At 45.7% G+C, this 25,222-nt stretch overlaps 1 protein-coding gene across 1 annotated transcript; it reads right to left on the reverse strand.

The window, feature by feature from the left end:
* Positions 1-1,112: 1,112 nt before the first annotated feature.
* stmn3 (stathmin-like 3) lies at positions 1,113-23,794 on the reverse strand (the record flags this gene model as incomplete). The annotated part of the gene is made up of 6 exons (XM_083661013.1): positions 1,113-1,172; positions 6,126-6,317; positions 11,062-11,237; positions 13,449-13,544; positions 23,525-23,583; positions 23,733-23,794. 6 exons carry the CDS (start codon positions 23,792-23,794, stop codon positions 1,113-1,115), a joined length of 645 nt encoding a protein of 214 aa, XP_083517139.1.
* Between the last annotated feature and the right edge of the window lie 1,428 nt (positions 23,795-25,222).

Consider the following 25,222-nt stretch of genomic DNA (forward strand, 5'->3'; position numbering starts at 1 on the left):
TGCATAACAATGCATTGTATATGCTGTAATTAGGGCATCCTTGAAAAAGAGAGCTTGCTCTCAATGGCCCTCCCTGGATAAATAAAGGTTCAATCAAAATCATAATTTTGAGTAGCCTACATCCTTTTTAAAAGGGAGTAATAAGTGGGTTCTGTGATTTTGCACTCAAGCAATTGTGATGTCACCGATGATGTCATGGACATTGTGACACGCCGCAGCCGAGCTGCGGGCGAGGTATGCGAGCTGCAGGGCGGGGACGAGGCCACGCAGCGGCTGAGCCTAGGAATCGAGCATGCGAGACGCCTAGTGCAGGGGTGCCCAATACGTCGATCGCGATCGACCGGTCGATCGCGAAGGTAGTGTGGTCGATCGCATGGCATTGAGGGGGAGATTTTTTTTTTCTTTTTTTTTTTTACTGTTTTTCCACTGTTTCCACTGTTTTTCCACTGTTCCACTGTTTTCCACTGTATACTCAGTGTATATATATATAAATAAATATGTTTGGTAGATCACTTTGACTTGGTCATTTTAAAAGTAGCTCCCAAGCTGAAAAAGTGTGGGCACCCCTGGCCTAGTGGAATAAAGTGAGCCTGGGAACCTGACACTGGACTTGGTCTGGCGATGCCAGGCTAGAATAAAGCGGTACTTAAAAGGTAAATGTTGTCATGACGCCCAGAAGGCAGTTTCCTGGAAACAAATACTGTACGACGAACTGGCACACACCACCACAATCTGTCAATCTCTCTTTCTCTAGCCAGATGTTAGGCAGCATTTGTGCACACACCCTAGATGTGATAGGACATGTGACATGACAGCTAAAAACGAAGACCTTATTTAGCTCAGAAATGGACTTTATTTCAACTACAATTGCCTCCGATGTCAGAACATGTCGGTATCTCTGCACTTCCTTCCAAAAAATAAAACAGAGATGAGTTAACATTATTTGGTGATCAGACTACTGGGTTTGTGCGCCGGAACTGGAGGAGGATGTCGGTGAATAGTACTGAACAACAGGCAAGTTTTACAGAAGATTTTTTCAAAAGTGGCATTAACTCCCAGCACCAAGCTCGGTGGACGAAGATGACTTGCTAGAAGCGTAGAAAAAAATGTGCTCAGCCGGAGAGGTCAGCCTGAAGTTCCTTGTTCCTGCGTACCTCGGCTGCGTGGACTTCCTGTAAGAGATAAAACAGTCTCTCAGACAGACAGACAGACAGACGTGATGCAAAATGAAACTTACAGAAGCAATGAGAGGTGGAGGGATTTCTGTGTAAATGAAAGCAAGGATGTTTGATGAAACCACATCATGGGGGAGTGAGTGTGTGCTTCCGGAGCTGTGACCGGTGAACTGGTGAAACCATGTCAGGAATGTTACCCAATGATAATAAAACTCTGCGTAGAAAACTAAACTAGCATGTGGTGGAAAGCACTCTTTAATGCCGAGTTAAGCCCTCTTGTCAGCTGCTAAACTCCACACAATTACAACTGATTCTCGTAATGGATACAGAGTGTAGTAGGCCTTCTATATTTAAAAACGGAGGGGATGCAATAGAATAATTTCCATTCATGAATGGACCAACGCGATCTCCCCAAAAATTGTGGAATAGCTGATAGTAGGTTTTTCACGATTAAATTGATCTTACGTTTTACAACTAATCTTATTATTCCCATTCCATGTCCCATGTTGTCTGCACCTCGTCTCTCTCACTTTAGGGTGAAGTAGTTGAAGTATGTTGTTATGAAGGTCTCAAGTTGCCACCGGGCACACGGCATGGTGCCCCCCCTCATCATGATGTGAAACAGATGTTAACACTCACTGATCAAGGGCCTACAGTATATAGGCCGGTGACTCCTTCCCTTTCTCTGTCATTCTCTGTCACACCTTCTGTGTGTTCATGGAACGAACCCAGCTCGATTACACAATGTCTGAGAATCACCTGTGTCATCTGATCCATTCTTAATTGAGCGGAGATCCTCCACTAAAGCATCATTACAATAATAGCAATGTTGGTCCACAGCGCAAAACGTTGCAAAATAACGCCTCTAAAATGTATATTGCAGATATTGTAAAACAAGTAGGTTAGGTAGGTTATGTTGAGGCAACTAAAACAACTTAGGTTATGGTTATGGTAGTCTCATGTGGTCAGAACCTCCAGCGGGTGGCTACTGCGAGACTAGGGTTATGGTATATGTGGATTATAATTACAGCTAATTAACCAGAAACAGATAACCTCCTTTATCACATGGTTTTATGATGTTTCTATTCTTAGCCAGGTCAGGTTATCTCTCAGTGTGTGAAATTCTTTTCTATTTATATATATCCTTCTTAGATTCCCCGTACCTCAAATTTGTTCTCCACTTCCTCCTCTACCAGTCTACACAAAGTATTTATGGAATGATTTCTTGAATGATGAATGATTGACAAGCAATCTTTCCATAAATACTTTTTGTAGACTTGTAGAGGAGGAAGTGTTAGGCCGGGGTCAGGTGGATTCATTCGCAGACACATGACGGCCGTAAAAGGCTTGCAAGCAAGAGTAAATGCAGGCAAGAGTATATGTGGACTGTGAAATCCCTAAACTTCAACAGTGACATGTCAGGTGTAAAATATTCTACGATGAACCTATCATCAATTATGACATCATCACTGTTGACATCGTCTTCAATGATGACATCATTAAAACCTTTGACAGTGACATCATCACTGTGACGTCGTAACCTTCAACAGTGACATCATCAATGATGACATTATCATCAGCGGTGACATCATCATCATTGACAACGGCGCTGACATCATCCATCATCATCATCGGTGACATCACCTAGCAGTTGTCATCACTGGTGACATCATCTAACAGTACCCCCCCCCCCCCCCCATTGTTAACATTGTACACGACTTTTGATAGATATATGGGGCTACATTGTTCCCATGTCCCAAGGCGCTTGATGGGTTAATATTGAGATGTCAAAAAGTGTCTGAAAACAGGAAAGTGACCACAGATGGTGTGTAACCTCTCAGGCGCAGAAATAGAAGTAAGGAGGGTGTGGGTGCCCCAAGTCATGCAAACCTCCCCTATAAATGCTTGAGTTAGAGTGGTATAGACCCTTCTCACGGGGGCCATTTTGTGTCGAGAAGCCAGGGTAAACACAGGTGCAAGCAAAACACTAATGAGGGTTTCCAAATTCCAATCATGGAAGTTGGAAACCCTCATTAGTGTTTTGCTTGCACCTGTGTTTACCCTGGCTTCTCGACACAAAATGTCCCCCGTGAGAAGGGTCTATTCTTCAGCCATGTCCCGGGACGGCTCCTTTATCATGATCTCTGTCAACTTTGCTCCTCTAGGTGGACCAACGAAACTCTCTGACACTGGACTCTTCATTTACTCCAGCCTGGATGGGTAAGCTAGCTTATATTACATACTACTGTACAATATTTACTTGTCATTACCTTTTAACCTACTCTTTTTTAATATATATATATTTGTAGATGTTTGAAAGGTGAAGGGTCATTTTTGTTCCCGGGAAAGAATGTTACTCAAGGGTCCATTTTGAGCTGTGGAGACCTTCTGCTACAGAGAATAGAAAGCTGAGGTGTCATCACTTGATAACATGCCTGCTCTCACGCCTCATCATTTCCTCGATCACAAAAGTCGGGTTTCTCCCTGAGCCCAGTTCAGTAGCACAAGGGTCAGTGTGTCTGTGTCAGATATGAAAACCAAGTTACTGTTGTTGGGTCAAAAGTGACTACAACTTAAGGCAGTAACGGGCAACATTTCGCACAATTCTGTTAAGCAACACAGACTCAGGAGTTGCCTCAAGCATTGTCCATTTAATCATCTAGGAGCATTTTCATTCATTTCTCACTGCATATATAATAGTTCATTTCTTTCCAAAAGACTTTCACATCAGATCATCTCATTCATTATAGACCCTTTTCACGGGGGCCATTTTGTGTCAAAAAGGCAGGATAAACACAGGTGCAAGCAAAACAGTAATGATGGTTTCCAACTTTCATGATTGTAATTTGGAAACCCTCATTAGTGTTTTTCTTGCACCTGCGTTTACCCTGCCTTTTTGACACAAAATGGCCGCCGTGAAAAGGGTCTATTGTTTCTTAGTAAGTTATACTGCTGCTCAATGGTCTGCTTTATGCCTACTTTTTATTCCATTGAATATGTTCTTGAACATAGTGTTCTTGTTCATATGTTCATTGTCCTAATCTTAATTAGAGGTGGGTTTTCCTCAAAGATGTCACTGTCAAATCTTTGGCTCAGTAGAGAGGTGCTGCGAGAAGAATGTATTGTTAAATTCCATTCTACATCAGATACCATATCAGTGACGCTACTATAGGTACTATTTTCTTTTTCCCACAGTGATGATTGAAGCTTCACTTCCTCATATCTTGCTTCCAGAAGGCGGACACAATTTGGCCCTCTGCCATTGCTTAGCGCAGATTGCCCATCTACAGTATGGTATGGAAAATGCCTAGAATGTTGACCAACAAGTTACAGAGGCAGAAAAAACATCTATGCTTGTCACCTTGGACTTACTTTCCTATCTTACCCTAACCCTAACTCTATGTTGAATTTATGTGAAAAATGAGTTTTGAAACTGGCAAAAGGTTTGAAAACACTTTCGAGTTTTTTTGCCGTTGTTTCATTCATTCAAATTTAAGTTATTTTAAGTTCATTTAAGTTAAGTTATCCTTTATTAATCCCCATGGAGAAATTAATCCTCTGCATTTGACCCATCCTCTACTAGGAACCGTCCTAGAACTAGGAGCAGTGGGCAGCCGCAGTGCAGCACCCGGGAACCAACTCAGTTCTTTTGCCTTTGCCTTGGTCAGGGGCACATACATGTCTTTTACGTATGTATGTATGTATGTATGTATGTATGTATGTCACGAACACAGGGAGAACATGCAAACTCCACACAGAAAGGACCTGGGACGGACAGGGGTTCGAACCCGGGACCTTCTTGCTGTGAGGCAACAGTGCTAACTGCTACTGCTAGCAGCCTTTGTTAAATTGATCGGACGGGGTGCTGGTCCATAGATGTGTGAGATGGTCCGCACCTCTCAACAAAACGGTCCCTGTGAAATGTCTATGGTCAAACAAAATGGTCCCTGTGACGCTGGGGACATACCAGAGGCGAAAATTGCGCGCATGCGCCGCGCAGCGCACCTCCGCGCAGAAGTCGCTTAAAGTGTCCACACAGAGAGCGCAGCTCTCTTTGCGCGCTCTGCTCATCCACTATATATTTTGCCCCAGATCTCCTGTCTTCCTTATCATGGCCAAGTAAATGATGACATAAATATCTAAAGTAATATGTTTGGGATAACAGTTAATGGCTACCTTCATTATAAAATGCAATTGCATCATTTGTCTGTTCTCCTCCCGTTTTCCCAGTGCCTGCTGTTGTAGAGAGAAGGCGAGTCCTAGCTCTCTACTTGTTGCTCCGCAGGCAATGAGCCCTTAGAAGCCGCTCCCCCTCTCCCACTGCTCTTTCTCTCTTTTCACACTTCCAAAGGGGCAATCAACAACGTAAATAAACATTATTTCACTTTGAAATTGGTTTTATTTGACGAATGTCCGGTTTCGGAGTTCCTGTCTGCCCTTATCTGATCTGTTCAACTTGACAGAGTCGCTCACAGGCGCAGACGGCCGCGCAGGAAAATAGAACTCCAGGCTGAGCTGAGCGGCCCTGAGCGTCCGCGGAGCTGAGCTGAGCGGCGCGCTGCGCGCTGCGCGCAATTCGGTGTGGACTGACAGATCTGTTAACATGGTGTCCTAATGAAAACTGGCTGCGCACAAGGTCGCAAATGGTCGCGCCGCGCAGCTTACGTGCAGGAGACGCGTGCGGTGTGTTTTCACCGTGAAGTGTTTATTTTGCTTATGTATTTTTTCGACTATGCTTCCTCAGAGCATGTCTTTAAGCCTGTCCACAGGTGTAGTGACTCTGCCTAGATGAAGTGACCAATGGGTGAATAGCAATTGAACAGCATTTCAACCAATCAATTCGGTCAATAAGTCACTCTGCACATGAAGGAACCATCACATTTCTGACGAGCACTAAAAGATTTTAAAAAAATGCTTAAAGTAGTCATGGAAAATGGACATCAGCCTTGCCTTCTCGCGGAGCCGCTGTTTGAGCGCGTTGAGGTGGGCCTCTCGGTTCTCCTGGTTGACCTCCATCTTGTGGATGAGCTTCTCCTCGGTCTGCTTGCTGAAGTTGTTGTTCTCCTCGCGGGCCTTGCAGAGAACCTCCTGCTCGTGCTCCCTCTTCTCTGCCAGCTGCTTCAGCACCAAGGCCTCCTGGGACTGCAGCCCGGCGGGAGACGGACATGTTTAGAGGGGGGGGGGGGGGGGAGGGGTCAGGGAAATGATGGGAGTTGGTGATGGTGGGGGATACAAGAAAAGGAGGGGGGGGGGGGGGGGGGGTCAGCAACAATATTTTCTTTCGCTCAGTTTTACCTTTTTATTACAGGGGGAGTCTCACTGAGAGCAATGCTCACTTCTTCAGGAGCGCCCTGTTCACAGTCACACCTGGAAGCTGACCAGTACAACCACAGTCTGATCTGCTGTCCACTGAGCAGCTCCACTGGAGCGGTTGGGCCTTGCTCGAGGGCACCTCAGTGTTGGAAATGAGGGGAGGGGCAAGCGCTGCTTTTTCACTTTCCCCACCCAGATTTATCCTGCCGTGCCGGCCTCAGGGATTGAACTGACGACTCTTAACGGCAAATTTCTTTGTACTGCATACTCATAAGATATATAATAAAATAGATCTACACTTAAACACAATGTGTACATTCAATGACCCTATCATATCACATGTTTGCTGAGGCTGCTAGATTACCCCTGGCCCTGTTTCTGGTCAGTGCCTTTAGTAGTGTCATTGTAAGGGCAAACAGTAGGCTACATCTGTTTCCTAATCGTTAGCATCCTTATTAAGTATGATGCACCCAGCCAGACTGACCGTGTGCTTTGTGAAACTCTCAACAATCCCACTGTCAGCAAATATTTTGATACTTTCCCGGTGTTATCTGTCAGACAGCGGGGGCGTGTACCGTCTCTTTAACAAGGGCCCATTCTTTGGCCTGACTTCAGTTCTTTCCCATGCAGAGGATGTTGCTCTGGGTGAGACAGGCTCACAGCTAAAGGATCCTGCTGCACTCTGCTTATTATAAAAACACACAAAGACAATCTTTTGTGTTTAACGCTTCAGTTTTGTGAAAATATGTTTCCGTGTGACAATGACCCTTCCGGCCACAAGCTCGCTTCTCTAACCTTAGTTTAGGCCACCACTGCCCAACTGCCCACCCTTGCAGCTTAATAAAACACCATTCAGTTTGGGTATATATTTTCATACTGGCCATATTTTGCATTCCTTTGGTATTTGTATCTTTATTCCCCCCCCCCCCCTTGATTTTGCCCATTTTCTCCCCAATTGTACTTGGCCAATTCCACCTGCTGCCCCGGTCGTTGCTCCATCACCTCTGCTGATATGGAGGGAGATGTAGACTAGCACATGCTTCCTCTGATACATGTGCAGTCGCCAGCCACTTCTTTTCACCTGACAGCGAGGAGTTTCACCGGCAGGATGTAGCGCGTGGGAGGACCACACTACTCCCCCCATGTTCCACTGCCAATTGTACATGGATGGATGCCCGACCAAGCCGGAGGAAACACGGGGGCTCGAACTTGCAACCTTCATGTTGGTAAGCAGGGAATCTACCGCTGCACTGCCGCGACGCCCAACTCATGTTTTCATATTGACCACATTTTGCATTCATTTGCAGAGGTAAATAGAGCTGCTCACAATTATATCCCATTATCATATAATAAGGATATGAGCCAGTGCATGGCAGAAAATAAGCTATTTGCAGGACGTAAATACATGCTTTGCAGGTGCCCCTCTATGGCCTCTGTTCCAGGCATTTTCGCGGCGCGTTCTAGCTTCATAGTGAATCGTTTTCAAAAATCTCTGTTCAGAGTTATAAAGCATAAATAGAGCTGGAAATAAGGTCCAGGTTGTAAAAAAGAAAATGTTTTCCTTTAACATGTTCAAATGTTGATATTGGAGGTGATGTTATCTTAAAATTCCACCAATTGTCTCTACTTATTTTTTACTTATTTATATTCTACTTTTTCGTTGCTATCCTATTGCCATTGCAGGAATCACGAAAGCTTCATCTAATGTCATATTATTTTATGTAACATTCAATAATCGACCTGATGTTTGGTGCAAATGGGGGATGATCAACAATCTCGCTCAACCTTTTGAGAACCAGCTTCATGGGATTAGGAAACTAATCTCTGTTTTGTTAACAGTCAAGCAACCTATCAGGTAACACTGTAATTATTCTATGTGTGTACACTCTGCATACCATGAACCACTCAAAGACACAGTGCTTGTCTCTGAAAAAACAACAAAACTGGTTTCATTGAATGGCATGCAATAAAAAATACAATCAAAACAAGAAGTGCATACTTGTACGTACTGTAGCCTACATCCTTTTTGGTGCAGGGCGGAAGTCAAATCATCACAATGAAAAAGGAGAGCTACTACTTTTTATTCTTGCGTAATTACAAATACACAAAATCAGATAAAAAACTATTCCTTATTCCATGATCTAGGTGACCCTACAAACGATTGCTTTCGTTCCGTTCCGTTCTGCACCCGGGAACGCTTGCCCCCCCCCCTCCCCTCTCCCCCGCTGGTCAGTTTTCACATTTATAACACTTGCGCCATCAACTATGCCTGCAGTGTATCCTCGCCCGTGTGTTGTCTATGTGGTTCGGAACGGCGCTGCCCAGACCACCTTTTCAAGTGGATCCTGTCATGGTTCCCTGTTGCGCGCCCGGGCGCGGGACGGAACGGAACGGAACGCAACGTTCACACTCGTCAAATGTTCCAAAACCGGGATCAATTTGGGGTGTGTTCGGGAACGGTACCTGGGCGCCAGTGAGAAAGCACCCTCAGTTCCCTCTGGTGTAGCGAGGGAATCAAAACCAAAGCGATAGAACAACATGAGCCATATTGTGATATACATTGCTATTGAAACTGAACGGTGATTATCGTGATATTGATCTCAACCGTATCGCCCGGCCCAGGTATACCCTGTTTGCTCTCTCCTCTCCCCCTCCCTCCCCCTGTTCTCTCCCTTATCTCGCTCCCCTCTCTCTCTCTCTCTCTCTCTCCTCTCCCCCTCCCTCCCCCTGTTCTCTCCCTTATCTCGCTCCCCTCTCTCTCTCTCTCTCTCCTCTCCCCCTCCCTCCCCCTGTTCTCTCCCTTATCTTGCTCCCCTCTCTCTCTCTCTCTCTCTCTCTCCTCTCCCCCTCCCTCCCCCCTCCCCCTGTTCTCTCCCTTATCTCGCTCCCCTCTCTCTCTCTCTCTCTCCCCCTCCCTCCCCCTGTTCTCTCCCTTATCTCGCTCCCCTCTCTCTCTCTCTCTCTCTCTCTCTCCCTCCTGCCCATTTTCTCCCCCTCCCCTCTCTCCCCTCCCTCTCTCTAATATAAGATTGTTCAATCCATTGTATTGATAGTGCTTAGCTATACGACATATTATCTGTAAAGCCCTCTGAGACATGCTCGTGAATTAGGCTACACAGATCAACTTGACTTAACAATTCCACTACTCAATCAAAGTGGTCAGACCTGACCTCTGTATAGACCAAGACTTGCTGTTTGAAGAAGGAGGAGCAGTGTTCTTGTGCAATGTGCTTAAAAAATATCAGATTTTTAAGTCACATAAAGGAATCCAAGTGTGATGTGGTGTGAAAGACGTCAATCTGTCTATTAACACTAATAGAACAATAGACCATTCACTTATAAATATGCAGAATGATTGTTCTCTTCTTCTTGTTTATTTTATTTTATTTTATTTTATTTTATTTTATTTTATTTTATTTAACCTTTATTTATCCAGGGACGACCATTGAGAGCAAGCTCTCTTTCTCTCCTGCTCATATCAGCTGATTAGGGGCGTTGGCGCTTTTGTTCAACCAATCAGAGCTAGACACATTTTCCTATAAGCAAATCACGCCATGACAGTAGCTGCCAACTTTAAAACCTGTTCTCTCTTGTCTCTCTGCAGCTGTTGTTATTTCAGTGCGTTCTCCACCCCCATTTCACCTCCAGCTCATCACTTGGACAAGCAGGTCTGAGATTTCCAGAAGCCCTCTCCTCTTCTCATCCATCCAGATCTCAGAGCCCTCTCCTCAGCATCTCAGAGTCCTCTCCTCAGCATCTCAGAGCCCTCTCCTCAGCATCACCACCAGTGTCTCAGAGCCCTCTCCTCAGCATCTCCACCAGTGTCTCGCCTCCATACTCTGGGCTCCACTACCCCCTTTATAATCATGATGATGTCTAAGATGGAGTCTCATCGTCACGACAATCGTCTAATCGCCAAAGACTTTTCGCATTCCCATAATTATTGTGCACGTGTCAATAAATAATTGTTCACTGAAGAACCCGATACTGCCTGCAACTGATTCATTTACTTTCTCCCAAATGACAAGTGTTCAGTGTTTCACAAAGGAATTCTATTCTTGTCCGGTTGGGTGGAAACGCCTCTGAAACAGTATTGAAACAAATGGATACTACGTGAAACTCTCCACGGAAAAGCAGAAGGATCATGACACTACGACTACAGGAATGACAAGGCCGGCAGTTTGGAAGTGTATTCAAGCTGCAGGTTTGAAGCTAAGAAGCCTCAAACTCTGAAAGGAATACACAGAAACTTAGTGTTGAATATTCAGGTTTTTGAAAATATGTAATTTCTATTACTACCATTGGTTGAAGGTTACTTATGCTAATTAATAATAATGGTTAATCGTACACTTTATGAACTCCTCCTTTGTTGGTTATAAACACTTATTATTCTGTGAGGATTCCTAGTCTCCCATCGATAGAGACAGACACAGACACAGACACAGACACAGACACAGACACAGACACACACACACACACACACACACACACACACACACACACACACACACACACACACACACACACACACACACACACACACACACACAGCTTGCCCATTAGATCTGCTTACCTTCCTCCTCTCCTCGGCAGCCTCCAGCCTCTGCTGGAGCTCCTCCAGAGATGTCTCCCTCTTCGGGGGGGAGAGCAGGGGCTGAGGCTGGGGCTTGTCCGGGGACTGGTCGGCCTTCAGGATGACCTCGAACGACTGGCCGGACGCTCGCTTGTTCAAGCTCTTCACCTCCAGGTCTGACAGAGGCAGGGACCAATTCATGTCAATGACAACATATGATAGAAGTTCACCAGTTCTGTTTCGAAAGGAGATATTTTCCGTTTGAACAGCTGTTTGTTTACATGCAAGTAGAGTAAAACTACGAACATTTTGGGATACCACCAAAAATCATCAGTGTTTTCGAACATTGACTAGTGGATGCTGCATAAATGTGACTGCAATCTTGTTAATATATAACTTAGCATTATTAAAAAAAAAAAATGCATTATGGAAACAAACCAGGCACTTCTCTGACATCCAGGCAAAGCACTCTTCTTCGCCATCACATATAATCAGACTGGACATCATCTTTGTGAACTAAATGAAGAACAAAAATGTCTGCAATGTTTCCAATCTCTTCCTCCCACCCTTCCTTTCTTTCCGTCATCCATCCATCACAATTCCGACGACACGTGACAGAACGACGCCTCGATCTCACCACCGTGTTCCAACATTTTGAACGATTAGCTGAAAAGAGGCCTCAGCTGTCAGCGTCACTCGCAGCACAAAGAGCAAGAGGCCAAAAGATGCAAGCTGCAAGATGCAAGGAGCGTTGCATCATTCTGCTTTCTGTGCAACACAGCGTCTGACAAGCTGCCTAATTAGTGTGACCTCGTTAACCTGAAGTCATGATGGGGATCATATTTTGCCCTTTTGGCAAATACCTCTTTTGGTCTTGGAATGTGGCCAGAAGTGGAACATGCCTGAAGCTCATTTATTATCGCCTTTAAGGGACATGCAGTCCACTTATGTTTAGTAAAGCAGATAGGGTGCACATTGTCCCGCTGAAACTCTTCTTTATTCCTCTAAGAGTGGACATGCAGCACAAAGAAAAAAAAACTCGAATAACTGTATAAACTGTAGGGATTTTAATACTTAAGATTTAGACAATTTAAAGTCAAGCTGAAATGAAAAATTATTATTTTTTCTATTTTAGATCACATTCCTGGGTATACGTAGGGACACTCGTCGGAACACTCGGACTCGCGTCACGGGATTTAAGGGGGGGCAGCACGGGAGCCGGAACCGGGGGCTTCAACCCGCCATTCAAAACAATGAGCGCAGATGTGAATTTTGTAAATAAACAAGACACGTGCGTGGTCTGAGCTTCGGCTTCGGATTCATAACAGGTCTAACGTCATGTTATAGCAGTCGGGCGCACTTCGTGACAAGCAAGACCACAGTAAAACGGACAGGTTTTTGGATTGAGTTTGGCGTCAGTGGGCGCAGCCCATAAGAGAGCGAAAAACAGCGGAAGTAACCCCAGAGTTACTCGAGAGAGGGGATGACATGCAGCAAAGGACCACAGGTCGGATTCGAACCCGGGTCTGCCCCAATTTTGGCTTTTGAAGGATCTGTGGATACACAGGGTATTCATAGCTTTCAAGGGGCGTTACGTGCTGCCGGGAACGCCCACCTGGCAGTCAAAAAACAAACTTGTTCATTCGCTGCCAGCCAAGTCGACTAGTTTCTCACGCAGTGTTTGTTCAGCCGTTTGTACACACGTCTTTGCGGCCAACATTTCCTCAAAGGTAAGCTCAAGTAACGTTACAATAATGATTAAAATACCCCGTTAACGTTACTTGAGCTTACCTTTGAGGAAATGTTGGCCGCAAAGACGTGTGTACTTTGATGGTAGCCATTTGCCCTCCCCAGCGACTGAACCACGTCTAATCGCACAAATCCACAACCTCCTCCTGTCTGAGTTTTCTTTCTCCGACGGCATTCTGTAAAAGCACAAGCCAGGCGTGTCTCCTCGTCGGTTAGTGCAACCGATAGCACAACAGGTAATCGGCATTTTGGCTGAACAAACACAGCGTGAGAAACTAGTGACTCGGCGGCAGTGGAATGAACAAGTTTTTTTTTGACCGCCAGGTGGGCGTTCCCGGCAGCACGTAACGCCCCTTGAAAGCTATGAATATGCCCCTAATACAGACACACGGTGTGAGAGATTTCATCCTACATGTACCTTGTAAAAGGTATATGTTTAATTATACTGCATTATGTATTGTATTACATATGATTTGTGACCTGTTGAAGATTAGAGCTGTCTCTCCACACTCTGAGTGTTACATGGGCAGACAGGTAAGGAGAGAGAGAGACAGAGAGAGAGAGAGAGAGAGAGAGAGAGAGAGAGAGAGAGAGAGAGAGAGAGAGAGACAGGTACAGTAGGTGGCAGGCAGACATACCTCCATACTGGTAGAGGCTGTTGGGATGTGGCTGTGTGTAGAAGCAGGAGCAGAGCAGAGACAGCATGGACATCTCCTTGATCTTGTCTGTATAGGCTGTGGCACAGAAGTGAGAGAACACAGTAACATCACAGGTATGGTATGTCGTTTTATATAGAAAAACTAAAACAAGGTTGTGAGACATGTTAGAACACTAGGTGCCGTGCCCGTTCGCCCCCCGCTGCTGCTGCACAGAGCTACTTCACATTTGGCGGGTGTACTGCTGGGGGCCCACAACCAAACAGCGCTAGTAAGTGTAAAATGACAAAAATAAGATATGTTGTCAAATTAATAGCATACGGCAAAAAGAAAAAGTATGAGAAAGACCGAAAGAGTAAACTGGTAGCATCTTTCATAAGCATTGTTTAGCAGTACAAGTATCTATTAGCAACCCTGAACTCAAGGTCACAGCTCCTCCACTCAGATCACTGTTGCATACTGGTCATTATCAGTAGTTTCCATGCTGAATCTCATGACACATTGTTCTATTGTTGGACTTCTGCTTGCACAGTAGGTTCCCTATCGCTCTGTGTGTTGTTGGTGGTGTACGTGTCTGTACCTACCTAGCCACGGCACACTGAAGCATCATTATGTTCTTGGTGGTGTACGTGTCTGTACCTACCTAGCCACGGCACACTGAAGCATCATTATGTTCTTGGTGGTGTACGTGTCTGTACCTACGTAGCCACGGCACACTAAAGCATCATTATGTTCTTGGTGGTGTACGTGTCTGTACCTACGTAGCCACGGCACACTAAAGCATCATTATGTTCTTGGTGGTGTACGTGTCTGTACCTACCTAGCCACGGCACACTAAAGCATCATTATGTTCTTGGTGGTGTACGTGTCTGTACCTACCTAGCCACGGCACACTGAAGCATCATTATGTTCTTGGTGGTGTACGTGTCTGTACCTACCTAGCCACGGCACACTGAAGCATCATTATGTTCTTGGTGGTGTACGTGTCTGTACCTACCTAGCCACGGCACACTAAAGCATCGTTATGTTCTTGGTGGGGTACGTGTCTGTACCTACCTAGCCACGGCACACTAAAGCATCATTATGTTCTTGGTGGTGTACGTGTCTGTACCTACGTAGCCACGGCACACTGAAGCATCATTATGTTCTTGGTGGTGTACGTGTCTGTACCTACGTAGCCACGGCACACTAAAGCATCATTATGTTCTTGGTGGTGTACGTGTCTGTACCTACCTAGCCACGGCACACTAAAGCATCGTTATTTCAGGAAAAGTTGGGTCTTTATCTCTTATTCTCCATCCACCTTTTGGAAGATTCAGAATGATTTACATGTACTTCATAGTCACACTGTGTTATACTTCGCAGTCCTCTGGCACATTTATGTGGTGGTCTGCAGTCCACGGATGTGTGCCTGACTCAGAGATGCTCACAAGTCATTTTTTGGAAAGTCCAAGTCAAGTCTCAAGTCTTTGAGGGGCAAGTCCAAGTCAAGTCTCAAGTCCCTATGGATGAGTGTTCTATCATCTGCTGCATGCCATCCTGTCTGCTTAGAACACTGCATAGCTAAAACTAAGGAATTCAAAGCATGTTTATCCTCACTCCTTTATCTATTATAATACAGTATCAGCATTGATTAGATGACATTAGTAGACATTTCCTTCATGTTAATGCACACAAAAATATATATATAAATAAAGAAAATAAAGATTGTTCAAAAGTCCCAAACCTTCAAGTCCAAGTCAAGTCTCAAGGCTTTGAGGACGAGTCTCAAGTCAAGTCTCAAGTCACTGTGTGTGTGACTTAAGTGCGACTCAAGTCCAGGACTCCAAAAGTCTCAAGTCCAAGTCCCCATCTCTGGTGCCTGTGCCTCCAGAGTGAGTTTGAAGTAGCTAAGGTTGCCAAATGGAAATGATGGACATCGCAGCTGCCCCAAACCTCCAAAATCAATAAAGTCATCAGGCTCGTGAGGAGGCCCGCTGTTCTGTTTTTATGACTCGAGCAGCAGCGGTATGAACTCGTAGCCTGAGCTGCCATGCCTTTATCATCCTGGGTGCACTACAGTAGCCCTGGCTCAGGTAATATGACTCTTTAATGCTGCTGATGCTGCAGCAACACAGACTCACACAGCCAGAGACAACAGACTCACCAGCCTTCTGCACCACAGAGAGTAACATTTATCTTCACGTTTACCTCCTAAATGACAGTTGAGACGTCGTCCTACCGCTTGCAGGACCTTAATATATAATCGTAGTATCTGCAGTAATATAGCAGTTAAAAACTGACCGGCCTTTCTACAAAGTTTTGTGGTGTTTTATGAATCCACGTGGAAGTTAAAGGCGCCATTTTGTGATTGAACACACCCATTACCACGCCCCCCTTTTTGGCCAGTGGGTGTGGAAAGTTGATCACTTTCTATCTAAGTTGGCCCATGACCAACCAACATTTCTGCCAAGTTTTGTGCAAATCCGTAAGTTAGGTGCCTCTCTGTGATTGGACACGGCCATTGCCACACCCCTTTTTGCCAGTGGGCATGGGAAGTTAATCAGTTTGTCCTTCGCATTATGACCAACCTGTCCGTCAAGTTTTATGCAAATCTGTTCATAACCTTTTTAGATATCCTGATGACAAACAGACAGACAGAGACAGACAGGCAGGCAGGCAGACAGACAGGCAGACAGACAGGCAGAGACAGACAGACAGACAGACAGAGACAGACAGGCAGGCAGACAGACAGGCAGACAGACAGACAGACAGACAGACAGACAGACAGGCAGACAAACGAAAGGCGAAAACATGACCTCCCACCAACTCCGTGGCAGATGTGCCAAAGCATGTCACGGTCCACTGAATGCTTTCTGGAGGATCATGATGACGCAGACTGTGTTGCCTATTATGAACACTGATGCAAATGTTTTGTGCTTCCTGCTGGGCCATGGCATGTCCTAGTCAGACCAGTTAGCATGGCCTCTTATGATCTGTTCCACATTGAGTGTGATTGTGTTTTGAATCCATGGACACCACACACGCATTTGAGTTTTCAGTGACGACCGCCAGCGTGGATAATATGTTGCTTCTGAAGTTCTTGGATGCATTGGGCGTGCCTTCGTGTGGGTGGCGAGGCGACGACGGGCCAGATCTCGCCAAGCCGTTTAGTCTGGGCAGAAGCAACACTAAGAATAAGGCAGCAAGGCTTTCCGTCTGTTTTGCCAGTCAGCATTGCTTGATAACGCTGTGTTTTGTCTTCCCATTCAAATCCTGGGAGATTCCCCTCAAGGGGATTTTCCAGCTTTGGTACAGTATCACAGCAACTCAAGGCTGCCTGGAAGGACTTTTGAAACTAAGGCCATGTTCACATTACAGGGAAATCTGATTTGCTGATAAAGTCATCAATCATCATTATCTTGATTGGTTTCCCAAATCTGATTTGGGAGTGTGTCCGCACTGCCACAAATCTGATTCTCAAGTCGGATCTGTGTGCCCAGACCTAAACAACCTATCTGCATGGGTTGCTATGGTAACGACGTGGGCGTCAGTAAACACGTATGTTGGTGACGTGGTTTTCCTGCGCAGAAGCATTTGATGACGAGTTGCGAGTGACGTTCAAATCAGGTTTGGTGGATCTGCGCGTCCACACTGAAGTCACATCAGTCGAAAGCAGATTGGAAACTATTTATTTATTTATTTATTTCGGTCATGGGAAATTAAAACATTTCATAAAATAAAACGAAAAAGTACAAACAAGCAGCACAAGGCTGATAGACCGAAAAGGTGTAGGCTGAAGCTATAGCTTATAGCGCCTACCCTTCTTACTTAAACAAGCTATACAACAGAAAAATGATTAACGAATAATCAATTATAAACAAAAACTACCTCCATATGTGGTTTGGGACAAGTGACACAAATCAGACTTGGAGCGTCCAGACTCATAAAACCAATCTGGATAAAGTCATTAATAGGTCACTAAAGTTCACAAATCAGATTTGGCCTCCTAGTCTGATTTGGCCTCCTAGTCTGAAGTCTCCTAGATTCACAGATATTTGTCAGGCACTGACACTAAGCATTCATGGAAAGTTCAGTAATCACTATTATACAGGTCAGTGTTGGGGGTAACTCGTTACAAAAGTAACATATTATTTAAATAAAGATACAATCATTTCCTAATCAAATTGTGTGTGTTTATGCAAATAACCACTATAGGTGACAATAACAAAGGAAAAGGATAACATTTAGAATTTTGGACAGTTTACACTGATTTCGAGACGGTTTAAACTCTTTTTTGGGATGGTTCCGGGGCAGCGATGTCATTCTGCTACTGCAGTTATTTTGGTGAATGTAATGCAAAAGTAATGTAATAAGTAAGGAGTTACTCTACACAGACAGTAATATTGTAAAGTAACTTATTACTTTCAAATGAAAGTAACTAGTAATATGTGTAGTATATTACACTTTGAAAGTAACTTGCCCAACACTGTATACTGTTAACAATGAACTATCAAGTGGTCAACATGTTATTCCGTTTTAAGTGTAGAGGGGAGGTACTGAATGAGGCTGTGTATGGAAACATTTAATACAGATTTCATATTTAGAGAAAGTTTGTCACATTAGGGACAAACCAAATTGATCGATTGACTGCAGTTTTTTCCAATATGGGATTTACAGTATATAGCATGGCTGAGCTCAGGTAGTTTGATTTACAGTATATAGCATGGCTGAGCTCAGGTAGTTTGTAGTTAAAGGCCTTTTGCCTGCAGTGGCAGGACTGATGGGCGTGGGCAAATGCAGGGCATTCTGGGAACTGCAGTGTCAGCTAGGCAAGAGGGAAAATCACTGAATCACTGTATGTAACGCTGCAGCTGGTTTCCCCTTTTAACTCTCTGCACAATGGCTACTCTTAATCAAAACCAGTGGCTGTCAGATGGAGCGCCGTGTGTGTGTGTGTGTGTGTGTGTGTGTGTGTGTGTGTGTGTGTGTGTGTGTGTGTGTGTGTGTGCATCCATCCATGCATATGATGTTTGTGTTGATCAGCCTAAAATAAAATTCACTCTGTCCCTACAGGGTGTTGCCAAGGTGACGTGATCCTAATTAGAGAATGTGTGAGGATAGCAGTTGTAATCTAACATTTCTCTCAGCACAATTGTCTTGTTTAATATGTAGACACTTCTGTTCAATACTAAATCAACAGCTAAAATCTCTCAATGTGGGTTCCTGATGGACTAAATCTGATCAGTGGGCTCTAAAGTGTCTATTTGGGGTCCTGAGAAAATGTACGAGACCCTCTCGTCAGCTAGTCTCTCTGCAGCATCCATTTCCTCTTAGTACACTGAGCGAGCCTCTGTTTGTTTATCTCCTTGTTCTGAAGTCCACACAGCCAGTTTGATTTGAGGTTGAAACACGCCCCCTGCTGTTTATAGTGGCAGACTGGTTAAAACAACAGGTGTATTCATTTGGCATGGAAAATGTGCTGTTCAGATGAATGAATGAATGAATGAATGAGAAGAAGAATGAAGATGTATTAGCAGGCTTATCAACAGTCTGCTTTCTTGGTCTGATGCTGTTTATACAAGTCAAGGTTTCATAACGTTTGCGTCCCTAAAACAGGAAGTGAGTTGATGTCCTCGGCCTGACGGCCTTGCTGGCGGGACAGGAGAAGGGGGGTTGTGCGTTCACCACGAGGCCATTTCTTATTGAGATGCTCATCAGGATTCAGCTGAAACCAGACACAACACAGACCACGTGTGTGTTCTCTCTCTCTCTCTCTCTCTCTCACACACACACACACACACACACACACACACACACACACACACACACACACACACACACACACACACTCCTCCCTCTCTCTCTCTCTCTCTCTCTCTCTCTCACACACACACACGATAGTAGAGCAAGCAGACTCACTATGCCAAACGCCCTGGAGGTGTACAGTAACGCTCCTGAATAGTGTTGTTTATAGTATGCTCCTCAACAAAAGAAATAAAAATTAAATAAAGGGAGGGGGGAGATCACGTTTTCTTTCCGGATTTCCACCCGTTTTCTCCCCAATTATACTTTGGTCGTTGCTCCACCCCCTCTGCAGATCTGGGAAGAGCTGTGGACTAGCACATGCTGCTTCCTCTGATACATGTGCGGTCGCCAGCCGTAGGACGCCAGGATGTAGCCCGCGGGGAGGATCATGCTATTCCCCCCCCCAGTTCCCCTCCTCCCCGACCAGAGGAGGCACTAGTGCGACGACGACCAGGACACATACCCCTTTAATCCGGCTTCCCGCCCGCGGCGCACACACGGCCAATTACGCCTGTACGGACACGTGACCAAACCAGCTGTAACACGGGGGCTCGAACCTGCGACCCTCATGTTGGTAGCGCTAGGCAGGGCATGGACAGTACCTCTGCACCGCCCGAAACAGGCCGACTTTAAAGGCGGGCACAGCACACAGACAGCTAATTGCCTCCTTGCTTTATTATCATTTCATATGAGCCATATAATTGCCCCCTCGAGACACAAGTGAAGTGGAGGGATCAGATCTTATGAACCTTCATCAGACTAAAAGCTACAGCCAGCCTCCCGTCTACTGCCGGGAAAAGCATGCAGAGGAGAAGGAGGAGGAGAGAGCGAGAAGGGTTTATGACCCTGAGCTATAAAGTAAATGAAGAATCAATGTTATGGGGTCAACATCCATTAGAATACACACACACACACACACACACACACACACTCAGGGCACCGCAGGCAAGAGGTTAGAGTTGACATGTCACTGAGAGCAGCAGAGAAGCTAATTTGATGCACCCAGGTGTTTCCTTCATGCTATTCTCCTTCAGGCTGGCTGGAATACGGAAACAATAGGTGTCCGTATATTATGATCATATACGGCTAATACGGTGTTCATAAGTGGGCAGGAAAGAGGGGCGTTTGGATCTATGAAGCACTATGCATCATTCCGTCAATTTCATTTGAATGTAGGGCAAGGTATAGCTGCTAGCTACAGTACAGTAAAGGCCCCACTGGGAACACAGCAGCACAGTCACCCCGCGGCGCTGCCTGACGCCCCCTCAAAATGGCTGTCTCTTTGTGTGTCACAAGGTAACTGCTGTGGCTGAAACACAGCCAATTAAAAAGACGCTCGGAAGGCGGGGCCTCTCGTGTCAATTATTCATGTCCAGACTCCAAACGGGCGACACAGCATCGACTCTGAACTCCTGTCCTCTCTCTCTCTGAACGACTAGCCGCCCGCTGTGCTTTTCTGTCGGGGCTAAAACGGTGACAGATAATGAGCTGTGTACCGTGTGTGCGTTTTTTTAGGGGATAAACGGTGACAGATTGGTGGTGATCAGGGGAGGGGGTGGGGCGAGACAACTGCTCCAGTGATGATGAACAGCAGCTGAGGATGATGTCACAAATGTGAGTAGTGACGTAGTAGCAAGGGCTCTATATACCACCACCACCGCTTAGGTGATTGGCTCAGCAGATCAAGAGAGACAGATGTCCTTAGCTGATTGGATATTGGGAAATGGAGAAGGGGCAGTTGTGATGTCACCAGTGATGTCACTCGAGCAATTGTGATGTCATCAGTGATGTGACATCACTGGTGACATCACAAAAGGACATCTGTCTCTCCTGATCTGCTGAGCCAATCACCTAAGCGGTGGTGGTGGTATATAATGTAGATCCCTTGCTACTACGTCATTGTTCATCATCACTGGAGCAGTTGTCTCGCCTCACCCCCTCCCCTGATCACCACCAACGTCATGGCTCCTGTAGAAATCCCTATGGGGCGATTATCTATCCTATACGTCACTGACGCCCCCCCTCTTTAGGGTCTAAACGGTGACAGATAATGAGCTGTGTACCGTGTGTGTGTTTTCTTTAGGGTCTAAACGGTGACAGATAATGAGCTGTGTACCGTGTGTGTGTTTTCTTTAGGGTCTAAACAGTGACAAATAATGAGCTGTGTACCGTGTGTGCGTTTTCTTTAGGGTCTAAACGGTGACAGATAATGAGCTGTGTACCGTGTGTGTGTTTTCTTTAGGGTCTAAACGGTGACAGGTAATGAGCTGTGTACCGTGTGTGTGTTTTCTTTAGGTGGCTAAACGGTGACAGATAATGAGCTGTGTACCGTGTGTGTGTTTTCTTTAGGGTCTAAACGGTGACAGATAATGAGCTGTGTACCGTGTGTGTGTTTTCTTTAGGGTCTAAACGGTGACAGATAATGAGCTGTGTACCGTGTGTGTGTTTTCTTTAGGGTCTAAACGGTGACAGATAATGAGCTGTGTACCGTGTGTGTGTTTTCTTTAGGTGGCTAAACGGTGACAGATAATGAGCTGTGTACCGTGTGTGTGTTTTCTTTAGGGTCTAAACGGTGACAGATAATGAGCTGTGTACCGTGTGTGTGTTTTCTTTAGGTGGCTAAACGGTGACAGATAATGAGCTGTGTACCGCGTGTGCGTTTGAGGGGGACACAGCAGTAGCATAAGGAACAGGGGGGGAAGCTCACTGAGCCAGAGAGACTTTTCATACATTATTCACAAGCTTGGTGCAAGGAGAGTCTCTCAAATCTTGACAAAAACAATCCTCTCTTCGGATCCACTTTTGGATTTTGAACGGAGACAATAACGTGGGTCGATGCTCGTTCACGTCCCAGTTGTGATCAATTAATAAGGTCGTGCATACATAGTGCCGTCATAACGAGTCGCTGCATGATCTCACTGTGTGGATGATTTCATCTTGGATGTGTCAGCCATGATGCAAATCATTACTTAAAAGCCCCATTAGGCTCTTTGAATCCTTAAATTAAATAGAAGGTAGCAGCGCTAGAGTGCTACTGTAGGGTCGAGTCAAGCAACGGTCATAATGTTATCATAACCTACAAAATGATCTGCTGCTGTGCCATTGGTGGGTTGTAAGGTGAGAGATGTTTAAAGCCATGGCGTTTCAATGTGTTTGAACGAGAAGGCCACTGCCCCTTCCCTCTCTAAGGCGTGGTGCTCTCGATGTCGGCTGGCCGGATAACGATCGCTGGAAAGAGAGCAGCCGTGATTTACTGACCGTTATAACACACAACCAACTTGCAGGTAATTCTGTCTGAATAATGAACAGCACACATGACCACTATAAACCAGTTAGGTGCATGTAGCGCGCACACACACACACACACACACACACACACACACACACACACACACTCCTCCCTCCCTCCCTCGCACACACACACACACACACACACACACACAGACAGACAGACACACACACACACACACACACACAGACACACACCCACACACACACACACACAGACACACACAGACACACACACACACACACACACACACACACACACACAGACAGGCAGACAGACACACACACAGACACACACACACACACACACACACAGACACACAGACACACACAGACACAGACACACACACACACAGACACACACACACACGCACGCACACACACTCCTCCCTCTCTCACACACACACACACACACACCCTGTAGTGGTATATTTAACAAAGATGTCATGTGAAGATCGTGGAGGTGTCCGTCAAAACGAGACAGAAGATGCAGCTGCAAGTCGTTGCGTCGGCTGCTGCTGCAGCGAGGAGTCACCTGCATGTTTCTCCAACAGTAAATGTAGTTTGCCGCACTGCTAGCCTCAGCGTGACGCTCTTTTTTTTGTGGGTAATTACTTCAGATCTGCCTCAGCAAAGCCGGCGTTCTACCAGAGCTGGTCACAGCTGTCGCATTACCGGGGAAAGACTCCGGTGAATTTCAGATAAACGCACAATAATCTGCTCCTTCTGGAAGAATCCAACTGCTTTTACACACGGCAGTTTACTGTGTATTATGTCCACTTATGACTGTGGCAGCATTTCAGTCTGCCATAGCCATTCAGTATCTAAATAATTATATCTGAGCTCCGCAGTTGCCATGACAATTTTGCCCAATATGCACAGAAACCATGGTAACAGATGCTAACTAATTCTCCCCCTTTGTTCAACCTAAACCAATGTAAACCACCAGACACCCCCCAGTTCCTCCCCGTGTGTCTTCTTACCTGATACAGTGCTGGCCATGGTTGCTGAAGGCGGAGGAGGAGAGAGCTGGAGGATGTTGCTGGATGGAGGAGAGGAGAGAATGTGAGAGGGGATGAGGAGGAGGAGGAAGAGGAGAGAGAGAGAGAGAGAGAGAGAGAGAGAGAGAGAGAGAGAGAGAGGGCTGGGCGTGTGTCAATGCCCCTGAATGGTGCAGTACACAAGCCTCACCGTGCCGCTACGTGAACAATGGGCTGGCGGTGGGGCTTCGTGTGGGGAGGGCGGGGGTGCATGTTGCTACCGACAAGGAAAGGGGTGGGTGGGGTGAAGGAGGAATGGGAGCAACGCGTGCGCGCGCACACACACACACACACACACACACACACACACACACACACACAAACAAACTTGAATGCCTGAGATGGAAACGACAACCCTTTTCATAATTCCACGGCCTTAAACCTAAAATAAAAGGCCTAAATACACCCTTATTTTGAAGGATCTTCCAAAAAAAAATACAGTGATAGAAATTAAACAGCATCTAAAATGAACCTGAAATAGTTGCAGCCAACATCCATTGTTACGGTGATTTAATGATAATAACAGAGATGAGACGATACACATCGGAAATCAATATACCGCAATGCCGAAATGTGACAATACGTTAATATCGTCGTATTCAAAATTGATTCCATGTTATTCCACTGTAGTAATCACAAAGAGATGCTTGATATCCCAGTATTCACATGCTCTCCATCCAAATGATATTATTTGCACTTTTTTAATGACATGTTATAGTGTGATCGGTGGGGTCAGCAGATCAAGCACGGCCTTAACGCGTCTTAGCATGCGACCAGATCAAGCTGTGGGAGGCTTCTCTTTGTCTGGGGGATGGTGGAGGGCAGTGTGGTCAGCCTCTGATGGAGGCTGACAGTAAAAGGAGGGTCTGTGGGGAGGTGCTCCAGGCTCAGAGGTGATCTGGACAGAAGGGGCGGGACATGACTTGGGCGATAGATCCCTTCTTGTAAGTGAGAGTCAATGCGAATAGATTGGGAAGATACACAATCAGACTGAAGACAGACTGAGATGAAACGTTGAGTCGCAGCCCGTTTTTGCACAATCCACAACTCGTCCTCCAGCTTCTTGGAGGCACTAATACAGCGACCAGGACACATGCCCTTGATCCAGCTTCCCACCCGCAGACACGGCCGATTGTGCCTGTACGGATGCCCCGACCAAGCCGGAGGTAACATGGGGGCTCGAACCAGCAACCCTCGCGTTATTGGGCAGGGAATCTACCGCTGCACTGCCCGGACGCCCCCCTCTTCCACATTTTTCATCTACACTACTGGATGTGTTAAGCCCAGCGTTTCCCTATTGGCGGGTGATGTTAATGTTGATGAATCACATACACAGCACCACGGACACAGCATGGATTTACAGCCACTCCGGGGGAATAGGACAGGTGCATCATGTGTGTGAGACAGGAAGGCTATTACCATTTCAAACAGCTATTGATTCCTGGCGGCTGTAATAACACATGGTGGGTTTTAAGTAAACAACAAAAAATAATGGCTATAATTAATAACAATATTTTTGAAATGCTGCTCAACTACATTTAAGGGGTTTAATGCACCATGCTCATTTTGAGCTGTCAAATTGAGCGTATTCATCTTGGGGTCTTAAAAGATTTTCTCTCCCATGTTTTCAGCAGGGTAGAA

Source organism: Poromitra crassiceps (assembly GCF_964638095.1).
Source record: "Poromitra crassiceps genome assembly, chromosome: 25".
In the NCBI taxonomy this organism is placed as follows: domain Eukaryota; kingdom Metazoa; phylum Chordata; class Actinopteri; order Beryciformes; family Melamphaidae; genus Poromitra; species Poromitra crassiceps.